We start from the raw sequence: 14,730 nt of genomic DNA, 5'->3' as shown, positions 1-14,730 counted from the left end.
TTAAAAAGAATTCTTAAGTCAACAATAACAATCACAAAACCTAACAAACCTCTTTACATTGAGGTGCATACTTAGCCAAAACATACTAAGAATCTAAAAATTCCTGAAGATGATGCAATTAAGTATAATATAAAACTCTCTTGTCATGTTTATATTTGAAATAACTTCTATAGCAGCCCAGAACAAACCACTCACTTTGAAATCAAAGGTGTAATTGGTGTAAGGCATCAAGTTATTTTCATAGGCGCTCTTCAGTTGGAAGCCATGTGTGATTCTCCCTTCTGAGCTTCCATTCTTTCCATTGCAGCTGAAGTTCATAAGACACTCATTGTACCTTAGTTCCTTGAAGTCTTTATGGTTATCGGCTACTCCTCCATTGCTTAAATATTCCACAACACCTAGTAGAATAAAGATGGAAGAAACAATACCATTTAGCATTTAGACCAAACACAAGATTTCATGGCCATAATTCATTGCCAGGTGGATGTACCTGGTTCAGAGTGCTTTTTACTAAGTTAAGCAATATGAAATTGCCTTTTTGTTGTTGTTTTAAAAAAAAAAAATCATTTCATCCGGCCAGGAGTGCTCAGTGGTTGCACATCAACCCATGAACTGGGAGGTCAGGGTTCGATTCCCAGTCAGGGCACATGCCCGGGTTGCGGACTCAATCACCAGTAGGGGGCGTTCAGGAGGCAACTGATCAATGACAGCTCATCATTGATGTTTCTATCTCTCTCTCTCCCTCCCCTTCTCTCTCTGAAATCAATAACGATATATTTTTTTAAAAAGTTAAGAGCTAGCTGGTCTTTCAAGTACAAGTAAAAGAAAACTGAAAGCTATAAGGAAATGATGTTATACATACCTGAATCTGGCAATGAGTTAAGATCTGCACATAGCACCAGCGGGATGGAATTAGGATCTGCGGTTGGGCTGCCAGGCCTACTAGAAGCTTTCTCCAGAATGTTTTTCACCTCTGAGACAAACATCATGGTCTGGATGAGTTTCACATCAGAATACTCTGGGTCCCAATGCATGTGGGCATTTGCCACGATAAGCAGCTGTTTGTCTGCAGCATGAATAGGCTTCACACCTAAATTTACACATTAGAAGAGGAGGGTAGTTATGCTTTATGTACCAAAGCAGCAGCATCTGAAGGTTTTTTTCCCCCAACCCAGAGCCACTTCTTTATCTTTTCCATTAATTTATATTGTCCCCTTTATCTCATACATAGTTCTCAGAAGCTAAAGTGCTGAGATTCTGGTAATCCCAATATAGGAATTACTCTAGATCAGGGTTGGCAAACTGTAGCCCGTGGGCTAAATCTGGCCCTACAGTTTACGTGAGCAAAGGCTGCTTTTACATTTTAAACGAGTTCTACAAAAAAAATTTTTTTAAAGACTGCACTAGAGGTCACATTTGGCCCCCAAGGCCTAAAATACTATCTGGACCTTTACAGAAAGTTTGCTGACCCCTGCTCTATATGCCTAAATTAGGAGTTATGCCAGGATGCAACCAATATTTGATTATAATACCTTGACTTGCTGACTTCTTAGTGTAAAGAAGCACTTTAAATATCTGTCATTTAAATATCAATATAACCTACTGAGGCAGGTCTTCAGTTATTTGAGTTATCTAAACCTTAATTTAAATTCTTCCTGCAGCTCAATACTTGTTCATCTTGTATTTCCTGAGCACATTAGTGATAGGTCAATAATGAAAAAGTAGTAACATTAACCTATACAAAATAAAATGAGGAAGTGAATTTCCTACCAAAACAAATTCATACCATACACCCAAAAGGTCATCTAAAAAATGAAAATAAGGGAACAGTGTGCACTCAGTCAGGACACCTGGGTTTTCTACCTGGCTTTATTACTAATTATTTTGTGTGGTCTTGGGCTAGCTACTTTTTGGTGCTTAGTTTCATTTGGACAATGAAGATATTCAACTAGAAAATCTCTAAAGTTCTTTTTTCCTTAAAATTCTGTTCTTTAACTTTGTCAAAATAAATGTTAGCATAGTACTTTCAAAATGGCAGACAGGATAATACATTAAAAACTGAAAATTAAGGCATAAAGCTCAATATGCATGATATGATGCCATTTAAGTAAAACTACATACGTATATCCTTTTTTTTTTTTTAATATATCTTTATTGATTTCAGAGAGAGGAAGAAAGAGACAGAAACATCAACGATGAGAGAGTCATTGATTGGCTGCAGCCCACAACCTGGGCATGTGCCCTGGCCGGGAACCAAACCCCAATTGCCTAGATCCTAGGTCCACGCTCAACCGCTGAGCCACACCTAGCAGAGCCATACATATATCCTATATGTTAGTCATGTGTAAGAAATGAACAAGAGCTACTCCTACAGAATATGAATAAGGGGCCCTCTCACTTTTTATATATTTTTGCACTGTTAGAAAATGAGTGAACATACAAAATTAATTTTTCTATTGAAATTTCTATTAATGTCTCAAACTTTTATATATATATTTTAAAAAACTGCAGGAAAAGACCTAATTTTCTATGACTACTATTTTTGGAAAGTCCCCTTCCATCTTACTAAGCTATAATTATCTTTGAAGTATCTGTATCTGTTATATGTGACAGAAATACAGTGGAACCTCAGTTCTCAAAGGCTGTTCAAGAAACGATTTGTTCAAAAACCGAATCGTTTTGTCCTATTAGAAGCAATGTAAATTGAATTCATCTATTCTGGACCCCCAAATAATTCCCTGCTTTAACCTTTCTCAATTGCCTGTGATTGTTGTTTTGTGAGCACTTTCATACCCTTAGCAACACCACAACTCTCAATGGTTTCTTTGTTTTAAAATTGTGCAAATCATCAATTTTGCCATGCCATACTTAGTAGTCAGATCAGACATGCAAACGCCCCCATCATACTTTGCAATTATTTCATTTTGAAGTTCTATCATTGTTCTCAGAACTTTCCTTTTAACTTTGCTGCTATCACTAACCTTCTTAGGACCCATGGTTACTTATTGTACATATTTCATAATAATAAGCAGCAACAAAAAACCCTGAAAATATTCACAGCACAATTTCCTGAGATGTTAACACGAGGTTTAGTGGTGAACTGAGTCATACTCGTGCATTCTCTTCTTTGTAGCCTGAAAGACGCATGACTGATCACACAGGTATCAGCATGAAAGGGTTGTCCAGTGGAGAACTGAAGTTTTGTTTAACAACCAAGACATTTTTTCAGTGAACTGGGTTGAGAACAAAACTGGTCAAGATGGGAGACGTTTGAGAACCAAGGTTTGTTTGACTGTAGTCATTTTCAAAGCAATTTGATCATAGGATAAAACCTGCAGCCAAAATTCTCTAAGCTTTCTTCTTTTCCTAGAAGTTTTATAGTGTCACTTTTGGCTGTAGATTAAATAAATATTCACTGTATTAAATATTAAAAACTTGACCCTTCAAAGGGGTCATAAGCACTTTTATAATATTAAACTCTTCTTCTAGGAGTACAAGAGTGACAAAGATCAGAATATGTATATGTCCACTGTATAATTTATAGTTACTCTTATGCAAATTAAAAGAGTAAAACTCCAAAAGAAATTCAACTTTCACATTACCAGAACAAAAAAGGTACCAAATTCTTGAGAAGAATGAGACTGGAAAGGATATAAAAGTAGGTAAAAATGGAGAGGCTATAGAGAAGAAAATTTAAAATATCCTATCAAAGGTTGTCTTTGATGATGGATAAACTGAGTAACGGCAAAACAAAAGGAGGCCTGGCAGGTATACGTGGCCTGAATAATTCAAATAAATACTCCAGGCAAAAAGCCCTTTTCTTCTGCAGCTAGCAAGAACAAAAGAATTATAAACAAAAGCCCTGATGTGTTCTTACTCTTACCTAAAGTATAGTTAAATAAACAAGGAAATGCTCAGAGGCAGTCTGTAGAAAGGGGGAGGAAGGTCTGGAAATGCAAAGAACATAATGAGTTTCTGACTTTGATGGAAGCTATAAAAAAATCTAAAATACAAAAGAAAAGTAGCAGGTAGATAAAAGATCTGGCTCTTACCCTGACAATGACTGATATATAACAAAGAAATTAAAGAAAATGTGCCAAGTACTTAACCTTAAAGACAAAAGCTTTTATTCTCAAGAAGCTAAAAATATGAAAAGAACCAACTCATCATAATTTCCAAATTCAGCCTATCTAAAACATTTCCTATTTCAAATAACCTTTGGAATTAATGGCATATTAAAGACTTTTCCTTTTTACAGATTACCTGGTAATATCCCAAGAAATATATGAGGCTTTACACAATTAGTGCTATTTTCCTGCCACTCTCCCTGAACTTTCCACAAAAGACAAGAAAATAAGTGCAATTAATAACAGCAAGATTCTCAGCACTTGTTTGAGACTCGAAAACTTGGGATGGTGTTTATTTTTAGTAAGAGTATTTTAAACTGCACTCACCTGCTCCAAATAGTTCCTTGTGGACCTCTAATACCACAGCAACACCAATATTATCCTTTGTCATCACTCTGTTCAGCATAGCTTCGGATCCATCTGAATTAGCCATTGCCACTTGGTTAAATTCCACTGTATGCTTCTGCACCAATGTAAATCTACAAGGTACAATGCATTATTATTATGATATCATGTACTTGGACTACCATGGTAAAAAAACACAAGATACAGACACTATTCACTGTTTCCCTAATCATTCCTAGCAGCAAGGGGCCATGTAATACAGGTCTGGCCAATGAGATGTAAAAAGTCTAATTACCTACGGTAAAAACTTTCTTGGAAGCACCACCTAGTAATGATGGCATGTTAATTCCTTTGCCCTTTTATACCTTTGTCCATATGGTGAAAAGCAGTAGCACAAAAGCCAAACCACTATAGATGGGGAAGCAGCTGAACCAGTTCTGGATTGCCATTTCTAGATTTCTTGTGTGAGAAAATTACCCTTCCCCCATTTCTTTAAGCTATTGTTGGAATTTCTGGTATTTAAAGGTGGACAGAACCTTAACTAAGTCAGCAAGTTAATGAGAAAGAACAGAATAAAATCCACCTAACCTGTTCGCAGTTTTATTCTCACTTCAAGAGATTTATCAGGAAGATGCAGGAATACACCCTTATCTTAGCTAAGGAGAAGCCAATTTTTCCATCTGGCTTTTACTAGAAAGATGGAATGAGATGTATGTAAGTGTTCAGAGAAACTGCGTCTATAACACGAAGAATGACTCTCCCTGTGATTATAGCTTCTGCACTAATGGTATTTTCTTTCTTTAGTGCCAAATTAAGTATTGTAGAGCTGTAGGGCTTAACAGAACCAAGTCTAGCACTGACATTTAATAGCAATACGACCTCGGTCAAGCTATTTAACTTCATTCTGCCTACTTTTATTAAGACCATGAAATATTTATAAATGGCCAAAACCTACTAAATATACTGTCTACTTTTCACTCTGTGTTAAGTGGAGAGAAGACCTCTTTGTTCTTGTAACAGACTCCCACCCTACCTTCTAGCTTTGAAACAGAATCATGCCTACAAATATTGACTAAAATCTTATTATGTTGCAGGACACTGTTCTAGATGAAACAATACTCTTCTCCCCGGTCCAATTCTGAATGTATCTGATACGCTCAGAAGAAATAGGTTTAGTCATGTGCCTAATCCTAACCTAGAGTGATTAAAGGGAGTATAGTTTTCATCCTCTACTCTAAAGAGGTGACCTTTAAAAGAAACATGACGGATTTGGAATTACCTGGGTGAAGAATGAGATTAAAAGCATTCCAGATAGAGGAAGAAGTGAAAGGCCCTGAGACAGCAAAGAGCTTTGTATGGAAAAGAATGTAAGGTTATAAGATGATGTTGGAGATGAGAGGAAAAGGAACAACAAGCCCCCGTCCAGTGACCCTGGTTGGAGATTCGTCCTGTACACCAAAAAGGTTACAGGCTCGATTCCTGGTCTGGGTGCTGTGCACATGGGAGACAACAGATTCATGTTTCTCTCTCACATCGATGTTTCTCTCTCTCTCTCTCTCTCTGAAATCAATGCACAGCCTCGAGTGAGGATTAAAAAAAGAGAGAGAGAGAGAAACAACAAGGTTCTAAGCAAGGACATGATACTGGATTTATATTTTTTAAGATCCCTCCAGCTGCTTTGTGGAAAATCGGTTATAAGAACCAGAGTGCTAATTATGAGATTAATTAGAAAGTTTCTGAGGTTGATTGGATGACAGTTGATGGTGGCGTGAACTAAGGCAAGAGAAATAAAGAGAAGTAGGCTGATTCATATGTCCTATAGGTAAAATCACCCATCCTCCGTCAGACTTTTTCAAATGCCTTTAAGCAGTGGAATACCTTTTCCAAACAATTTCTGATAAGAATCCCATATATAAAACAGAACAAAGTAGTATCATGTTTAAATAAATATAAATCACTAAAAACAATGAGCCTGTTTTGATGAATATAAAAATTTAAAATGAGAGTGTACAATGATAATTACAGTCTTACATTAGTCAGTCTTAGTATCCAATTTATTTATGCATTTTGTTTTGGTTACATGGTATTGATAAAAATCCTGACTCACATACACACAGATACAGTGGTAAATAACTGGCCTTGAACTGAGGAAAAAAACAAGCAAGCAGGCAAAAACTCAATTCAGGGGTCTCTGGATTTGGGTCCTGCTTGGGTTAATTCTCACAGGCCATTTACGTTCCAAAGCTAAAGGTGGGGTCAGCTGAGGATGTCAGGCCTGAAACACAGCTCCACTCTCTATGCCTAATTCTGCTTCTTCCTGTCATTCCTTTCCACAGTTGTTGATCCCTGATAAACTCCTGAACACCAAACTAACTCAGTCTTCTTTCTAAAGAACCAAAATTCCAAGACACAGTATTACTATTTATCCTCATTACAAAGATGAGGAAAACTGAGGCTCAGAAAGTCTTTTTGAAAAGTGAGATGGTTCATTTATCTCTAATATCCTAGAACTTCTATACTCCAATATTTGTAATAGATTACCCACACCAGTTCTTTAATCATACTTTTGCAAGATCTTTTAGTACAATGGGATATAATTATCTTGATTTGGAAATCTAACTAGTTAAGGAAGTTTAATGACTCTCTTTGGCTTACCAATCTCGTGTTCTTGGTTTGCCAGTCTTCTCTTCACCTGGCCTTAAGCCTTTTCACTTTGAAGATAATTCTCAATAGAGATCATGAATGCAAAATAGAAGTTGTATAGCTCTAATCTCCAATTAGTGATTACACAATCCATAATGGGTATATCTGTCCCTCCTTTACAGTACATAATGTTACTTAAAATATCCTTTTTTTTTTTTTTTTCCTCAAATATATCTTTATTGATTTCAGAGAGAGGCAAGGAGAGGGAGGGAGGGAGGGAGGAAGGGAGGGAGGGGGAGGGAGAGAGGGAGAGAGGGGGGGGGGAGAGAGAGAGAGAGAGAGAGAGAGAAACATCAATGATGAGAGAATCACTGACCAGCTGCCTCCTCCACGTCCCCGACTGGGGATCGAGCCCACAACCTGGGCTTGTGCCCTGACCGGGAATCGAATCCTGATCGCCTGGATCCTAGGTCAATGTTCAACCGCTGAGCCATGACTGGCCGGGCTAAAATATCCTTCTTGTTGTCTTACCACTTTCGCCAAACCTTTCCTTTTTCTTAATTTTCTTGGCAAAAATCATAGATTCATAAAGTCTTTTAAAAAATACATTCTTGGTTATTAACTTTTCTTCATTAAAAAAAATACATTCCTTTAAAATGAATCCAGAACAATTATTCAGATTATTAGATGCCTCCAACTACCTCTCCAACTTTCTTTCTTATTAGGTAGGATAATTTATTATTGTATTCCCAACTTTTGACTTTTAAAACTTCCCAATCTTCTTGAGGTATTCATTTTTTAATGTCTTTGACATCCAAAAGTTCAGAAAAATAAAACCAGTTTTCCTAAACAAAGTACACATGTCATTATAACTAACACTCCTTTCCTTGGCACTTAGAAACACTAAAGGAGACAGAGTCACACTCTCAAGTTTTATCATTTCAGCTTCACCAATACAGTCATGCAGTGCTTAGTAATGGGGATACATTCTGAAAAATGCATAGTAAGGCACCTTCATCCCAGTGCAAACATCATAAAGTGTACTTACACAAACCTAAATGGTAGAGCCCAGTGCTCCTAGTCTACAAGCCTGTTCAGCATGGTATTGCATATAACAATACAAGATTAAATCAAGAAAAAGAGAAAATGATGTGATCAAGAGACACAGTAAACATGAGACGTATGAAGCTGCCACATAATGTTTCGCGGCAAACATTTTTTTTTGTAAGTACAAAAAACATACAGTCAAATAATGATAAAGTATAGTAAATATATAAACCAGTAACAAATTAATTATTAGCAATTATTATATACTGTACATAACTGAATGTGCTATACTTTTATAGGACTGGCAGTGCAGTACACTTACTTACACCAGCATCACCATAAGCACATGAGAAATGTGCTGCGCTACTCTATGAGGGCTACGACGCAACTAGGTGATAGAAAATTTTCAGCTCCATTATAATCTTATGGGATAAAAACTGTCGTATTTGCAGTCCATTGTTGACAGGAACATTGCATGTAGCATGACTGTAGTTGAAGTAGATAGCTGAGAACCAAGGAAACAAAGAAAGTTCCTTCTTTCCAGTGAGAATTAAGAACACAGCTATATTTCTTGAACTTTAAGAAGTTTTAAAGTTCAACTTAAAGAAGTTTTAATGTACTCTGCTTTTAGAAAATGAGAGTTTCAGCTGTATAGGTAGCTGTAATCTCCTATAACTTATCTTGTTTCTGTGTTTATTTTATAATACATTTATCATTATAATACATTTATAGTATAGTAAGAAATAATGATCCATATTCTATTTATACTACTGTAACAATACTACTTCCTACTTTTCCCTTGTACACACAACCAAATGTAGTCCACCCTGCTTCTACTTTCTGTCTAACAGATTTCCATACAGGTGATATTTTGACATATAGAGGTCTTCCTCCATTCTTTCTATTAGATGTTTCTTTTAAATAAGACATACTGGTTTATAGTTACTTTATACTCATCAAGTCTAGGTAATATGTAAAATATTAAACTTGCCTCTCTATTTCATTTTATTATTCCTACCTGTAGCAAGTACACAGATACTATAAGTATTATTAATGATGCTATTATTTTAATCTAAGAATTCTTCTGTACATTCACCTTTAAAAAATCTTATTTCGCTGATGGTCAAATGGATATTAGAGAGACCATATATAATGAGGACTAATATGATCATAAACAAGCAAAAAAGACCCCATCCTATATGATTTGAGAAAGATCATTAGGTTGAATGTTTCTAACACAGGAAGAACATGTCCAAAACAGCCCTTCAAAGAGAACAAAGAAATAACTCAATTTCTTACTATTTTGTGATATAGAAGTAATTTTATGAGCTGTGATGTGATAAAGTTAATGCTGGAGAGAGGACAGTGAACGCCAACTATGAGCAAGCAAAATAATACTGTATAATTTCACTTATATGTGGAATCCAAACAACAAAACAAACAAACAAAACCAAGTAAACTTATAGATAAAGAGAACAACGGATGATTGCCAGAGGGGAGGAAGGTAGGGGCTAGGTGAAAAACAGGAAGGGAAATAAGCAGCACAAGCTTCCAGTTATAAGTCACTGGAATGTAATGCATTGCATAGGCAATATAGTCAACAACATTGTAATAACTATGTACGGTGACAGGTGGTCACTAGACTTATTGCGGTGATCATTTCGTAAGGTATCCAAATGATGCATCTTAGTGTTTCCTATGTAATTCATCTCTCAACTAATTCACAGTATTTTTAAAAATTCAAGCATCAATTTTCAAATTCTCAGTTTTTCCAAGTTTCCTAGATAGCAGGTATAATTGTTAGTTCAAAATCTTAACTACCTGTAGTAAATTACCAAGGCATTTTAGATTTTTCTCTCAAAACCAGGAAGGGAATGATAAAATTTTTCTGTATTATCTTCCTTCAGAAAGAAATAGCAAATGAAAAAAGCTTGATATTAGATATCGCAATGTTATCAGTACTTTTTAAAATATATTATGGTGCTTCAAGTAAATCTGTGTATAAGTAACAAATATCAAATTCAAGGAAATTTTTCCACATGAGGTAACCTTATAAGAGACACAAGTAATATCAGAAGCTCAAATAAGAAGCCTAGAGATTCAGTTAGTACGATGGTTAAAGGTACTGACTCTGAAGCCAGACTGCTCTCAGTGCCTTGTTTTCCTCATCTATAAAAATGAGGAAATACCTCTAATTCCTACCTCTGAGGGTTGATTTAAAATTAAAAAAAATAATTCATATAAATAAAAGGCCTGGCATGTAAACACTATGAAAGTAATTGCTATTATTATTCTAAAATTCGTTTAAAAAATCACCTAGAAGAATTTAGTATATTCTAACCTCAAATAATATAGGGCTGTGTACTAATTATTAACTAAAGTGAGAATATCTCTATTAAAAATTCAAAGAAAAGAGAGGAAAGTAGGTTAAAGTTAATGAAAAGTAGGCCAAGTATCTTTAAAATTCACTGAATTCATTTACTTAAAATAATAGGCTGGTAATATGCCTACATCAATAAAAAACATTTAACTAGCTTTGTTGTAATAGGTATTAAATAGGAAAATAGTCATAAGTATGTATATGCTTATCCTTTGAGTAGATTCTCTAATGTATCAAACCCAAGTAATTCATGAGATTCAACCTCTATCAAACTACACAGTCTTCTATTGAAGATCCTTTCTAATTTTCCACTCAAAAACTGGCAGCCTTTATCAGGCAAAAATATTCTTCTCTCTTTTCCTCATGATGATAACCAAAAGAATCTGCCTCTAACCATCTAGTCACTCAGCCAACATTCAAGAGACACCTTCTGAGCATGTTAGGGCTCTGCACCCTCAAGTAGGAAATGCAGTTCTAAATCCAATGCACCCAACATAATAAACCAAGTGAGAGAGAAATACTAATGTTACAAAGGGCTAGAGAAACAGGAAAATATAATAAAAATATGTTCAGGACTCTTAATAGTTTCAAAGTACCTATCCATTCATTACCTCTTGTAACTATCTCTGAAATAAGCAAGCTGAATAATGTTTTCCAGTTTAAATTCAAGAATATTAAATCACAGAGGCTTCTCTGTAAGATCATTTGTATATTTTGATAAGCAGATTCATAATATTCTCATTTTGACTATACTGTAACCAACTATATTAACAGCCCCCCCCCCCCAAAATATAGGTCATGTGCTCTGTATGTCTGAAAATGACTGCCTTCTACTATCCTGTCTTAATCAATCCTTTAACTCCCCACCTTCATAAGCTTTGTGCCTCTCTTCTGTCTTGCCTTATCTATCCTAATGCATATTTCTACCTTATATATATTATATCGTGATTTTCTTATATGCTTATCTTTTTCTACTAGACTAGAGCTAAGTGGAATTACTGTCTTGTCTATCTTTGTATTAATTGTGACTAGTACAGTACTTGTCACAAAGCAAATGCTCAGTCGTCAGTGATTAAATGATTAAATAAATGTATGAAATATTAATTTAAAAAGACGGAAAGGTTCATAAAATGATTCTGAAAAGGCCAAATAAAAAAAAAATCACAGAAGGAAACTCAAAACTTATTTCTAATCTTAAAAGGCACTAATTACTTTTTTCACACCAAAACTAGTATTTTACTTCATGAAAATATATTTGGAAATATGATTATGACACTATACTCAATTATATGAATTTACTTAAAATTTAATTTTTATATCACTTGCTTTCTAGCTTTTATTTTATAGGATCAAACCAAAGACAATTTCAAATGTGCAGTAATTAAAGGAGTTTATACTATTATGCTGTGTTTCCTTAACTCACTTTTCTGTTTTGAAGAATACTGCACAACCGTCCACATGCTTTCTCTCCTGCTCAGACATGATTTTGGCACGTGACTTTGGAGAAAAAAATCCGTCATATCCACGCTCCTTCAATGCTGGCAGAAAGAGAGTGAAGTATTGCTCTGTTTCCACTTCCTGAGATGAAAGAAAAGTTATTGACATGACAGGAAAACTCTGATAAAGATATAAAAATGTTCAGTATTATGAGTGTGATGCGACTGTTAAAACAATTCACATAACAAATACTATCTATCTTACCTTACTGCTAACAGCTGCCATTTGACAATGGCAGCTTTTTAAACCTGAAAGAACCAGATGTTATATGATTTTTTCATGCTCACACAGCTAGTGGGTCCAAAGCCTTTTGACTCCCAATATAGAGTTCATTCCACTATACTTCCCCACTACTGGTAATTAAACAAAGAAAGTTGATCATGTTATATAGATTAAGTTGTAGGGAATAGTAAATTTTATATATAAAAAGGTAATTAAAATTTTTTATCTTTATCAACTGTGGTGGAAAGGAATGACAACCAAGAGTAAGAAGCTTAAGATCAACATAAAATTCTACTTTAAGGAATTTTTAGGTACCTGAATCCAATGGTCTCTGTTAATTTCGTAATTATTAAGTTAGACTATTTTATTTTTGACCCACAAAGTATTTTTAACAAATCCTTCCAAACAAAAAAAATCAAGATAATGATTTATGTATGATAATGCTCATAACAGAATTTTATAACATGCTGAAATGTCCAACAGTAGGGAAAATGATAAATCAATTAATATATATTCATATAAATAACTGAAGAATTTTAATATAGAAAGTGCATTAAGTTCAATAAACAAGAAACAAAATATGTTAATAGTGTGACATCAACTTTATTTTTAAAATGTATTTGCAAATAAATAAGTGCATTAAAAATGTGTACAAGAAGCACTTCAGAAGTTTTAAAACAGCAACTACCTTTGGGATATGAGATTAGGTGTTTTCTTCCATCATTCTTTATATTTTTTCAAAAATTTTAACTTCTCTAGGATTAATTCTTTATAAGGTAGTATTACTTTTATAAGAATAACGTTTTTTTTTGGTATATAGTTGTATATGATCTATATTTTTAAAATTAGTTCTTATTAACATATTCAGCCATGTCTACTACCCAGAGCAGATTTTAGAATAATGATTTTAATTTTTTAAATTACTGTTTCTAATAATATAACATTTCTTGCTTTAAAAATTTTTTTTCAATTAAATTTATTAGGGTATTAGTAAGAAAATTTTTTTATTATGGCATTTTTATCCTTCAAACTAAACTTTACATAAGAGTGTGAGGCTATTTTTATTACAAATACTAAATCAAAAAGGAGACAAGTAATAATAATAAGCCTGATTTTGTTTGTCCCCTCGTTTCCCCAATTCTGTGTCAGTCTGTGTTCAGAAGAAAATTTAATTTTTGAAGATTTTTATTTCTTATTATTTCCCAGGAAGTCATATAAACCATGGACAACATAAAAATAATCAATCCTGGCTGGCATGGCTCAGTGGTTGAGGGTCGACCTATGAACCAGGAGGTCACAGTTCCATTCCAGGTCAGAGCACATGCCCAAGTTTCAGGCTCGATCCCCAGCAGGGGGCATGCAGAAGGCAGCCAATCAATGACTCTCTCATCATAGATGTTTCTATCTCTCCCTCTCCTTTCCTCTCTCTGAAATCAATAAAAATATATTTAAAAAAGAAAATAAAAATAAATTATCAAGCTGTACTATAAAAAAAATTTTAAAAATAATTTCTTCTCAGGCTATGCTGAAAAGGTGTGAAACTATAACACTTAAAATTCTGAAACACCTTTAAAGCATTTAATATGCTTTGAAAGTTGCTAATACAAAAAATTACTAAAATTACCTAAAAGCTTTCTTGGCTATTCATTACATGAGTGTTGAAAAGAAGCAACGAAATGTATATTTCAATGAAAGGTGCTTCTTCAATTAAATTTATTATAAATAAAGTGTTATAAAACAGGAGAATCTAAATTTCAGAGGTGATTTTTAAAATAACGCAAAACTGCATCATCTGTAGTAAAATATTTTTAAGTGTTTAAATGTTTATTGGTAAGGAACAACTGGGCAAGCAATTTTTTTTTAAAAATTAAGAGTTAAATTTATATTCCTAAAAGACATAATCTTCTGCAGTTCTCTTTTTTGGCAATACCAATAATTTGTGGTTAAGATGAATTGTTAACATGAATAATGCGTGAGATAATTTTCACTTAAAAAATAGTAAATGAGCCCTGGCTGGTATTGCTCACTGGTTAGAGTGCCAGCCCTTGGACCAAAGGGTCGAGGGTTCGATTCCCTCTCAAGGGCACGTATCTGGGTTGCAAATTCGATCCCTAGCCCCTGGTCCGGGCGCGTGCCGGAGGCAACCAATGCATCTTTCACATTAATGTTTCTTTCTCTCTCTCTTTCTCCCCCTCCTTCCCTCCCTTCCACTCTCTCTTAAAATCAATGGGAAAAATATGCTTGGGTGAGGATTAACAACAACAAAAAAGTAAATGAGTGTAAACGGATGGCTGTACTTAGCGAAATAGTTTCACTGTGGAAATTTCTTACATGCTTATTAAAACTATCCATTTTTTATGAGTAAACAATTCCCTTTGAGTTTTGCTTTGAACACAGGATCTCTCCCAGAAGTAAGATCCTTTATTTTCAAGTTCACCTTTAACTTAAAGACAATTCAATTTCTATTGT

At 34.5% G+C, this 14,730-nt stretch overlaps 1 protein-coding gene across 2 annotated transcripts in view; it reads right to left on the bottom strand.

Annotated features, from left to right (window-relative positions):
• The window catches only part of CNOT6L (CCR4-NOT transcription complex subunit 6 like), a 98,917-nt gene that overhangs the window by 12,096 nt on the left and 72,091 nt on the right, over positions 1 to 14,730 (bottom strand). For both annotated transcript variants that reach the window (XM_087826804.1, XM_087826812.1), the window contains 4 exons: positions 11,966 to 12,120; positions 4,455 to 4,606; positions 863 to 1,090; positions 196 to 398 (listed from right to left, as the gene is read on the bottom strand). In XM_087826804.1, coding sequence (XP_087682930.1) covers positions 196 to 398; positions 863 to 1,090; positions 4,455 to 4,606; positions 11,966 to 12,120 — 738 coding nt within the window. The remainder of the gene's footprint in view (positions 1 to 195; positions 399 to 862; positions 1,091 to 4,454; positions 4,607 to 11,965; positions 12,121 to 14,730) is intronic.

The sequence above is a fragment of the Miniopterus natalensis genome, chromosome 1 (genome assembly GCF_054644295.1).
Source record: "Miniopterus natalensis isolate mMinNat1 chromosome 1, mMinNat1.hap1, whole genome shotgun sequence".
Classification (NCBI taxonomy): Eukaryota; Metazoa; Chordata; class Mammalia; order Chiroptera; family Miniopteridae; genus Miniopterus; species Miniopterus natalensis.
Note: the sequence above shows the minus strand (reverse complement) of the source record. Positions and strands in the feature narration are given on the sequence as shown.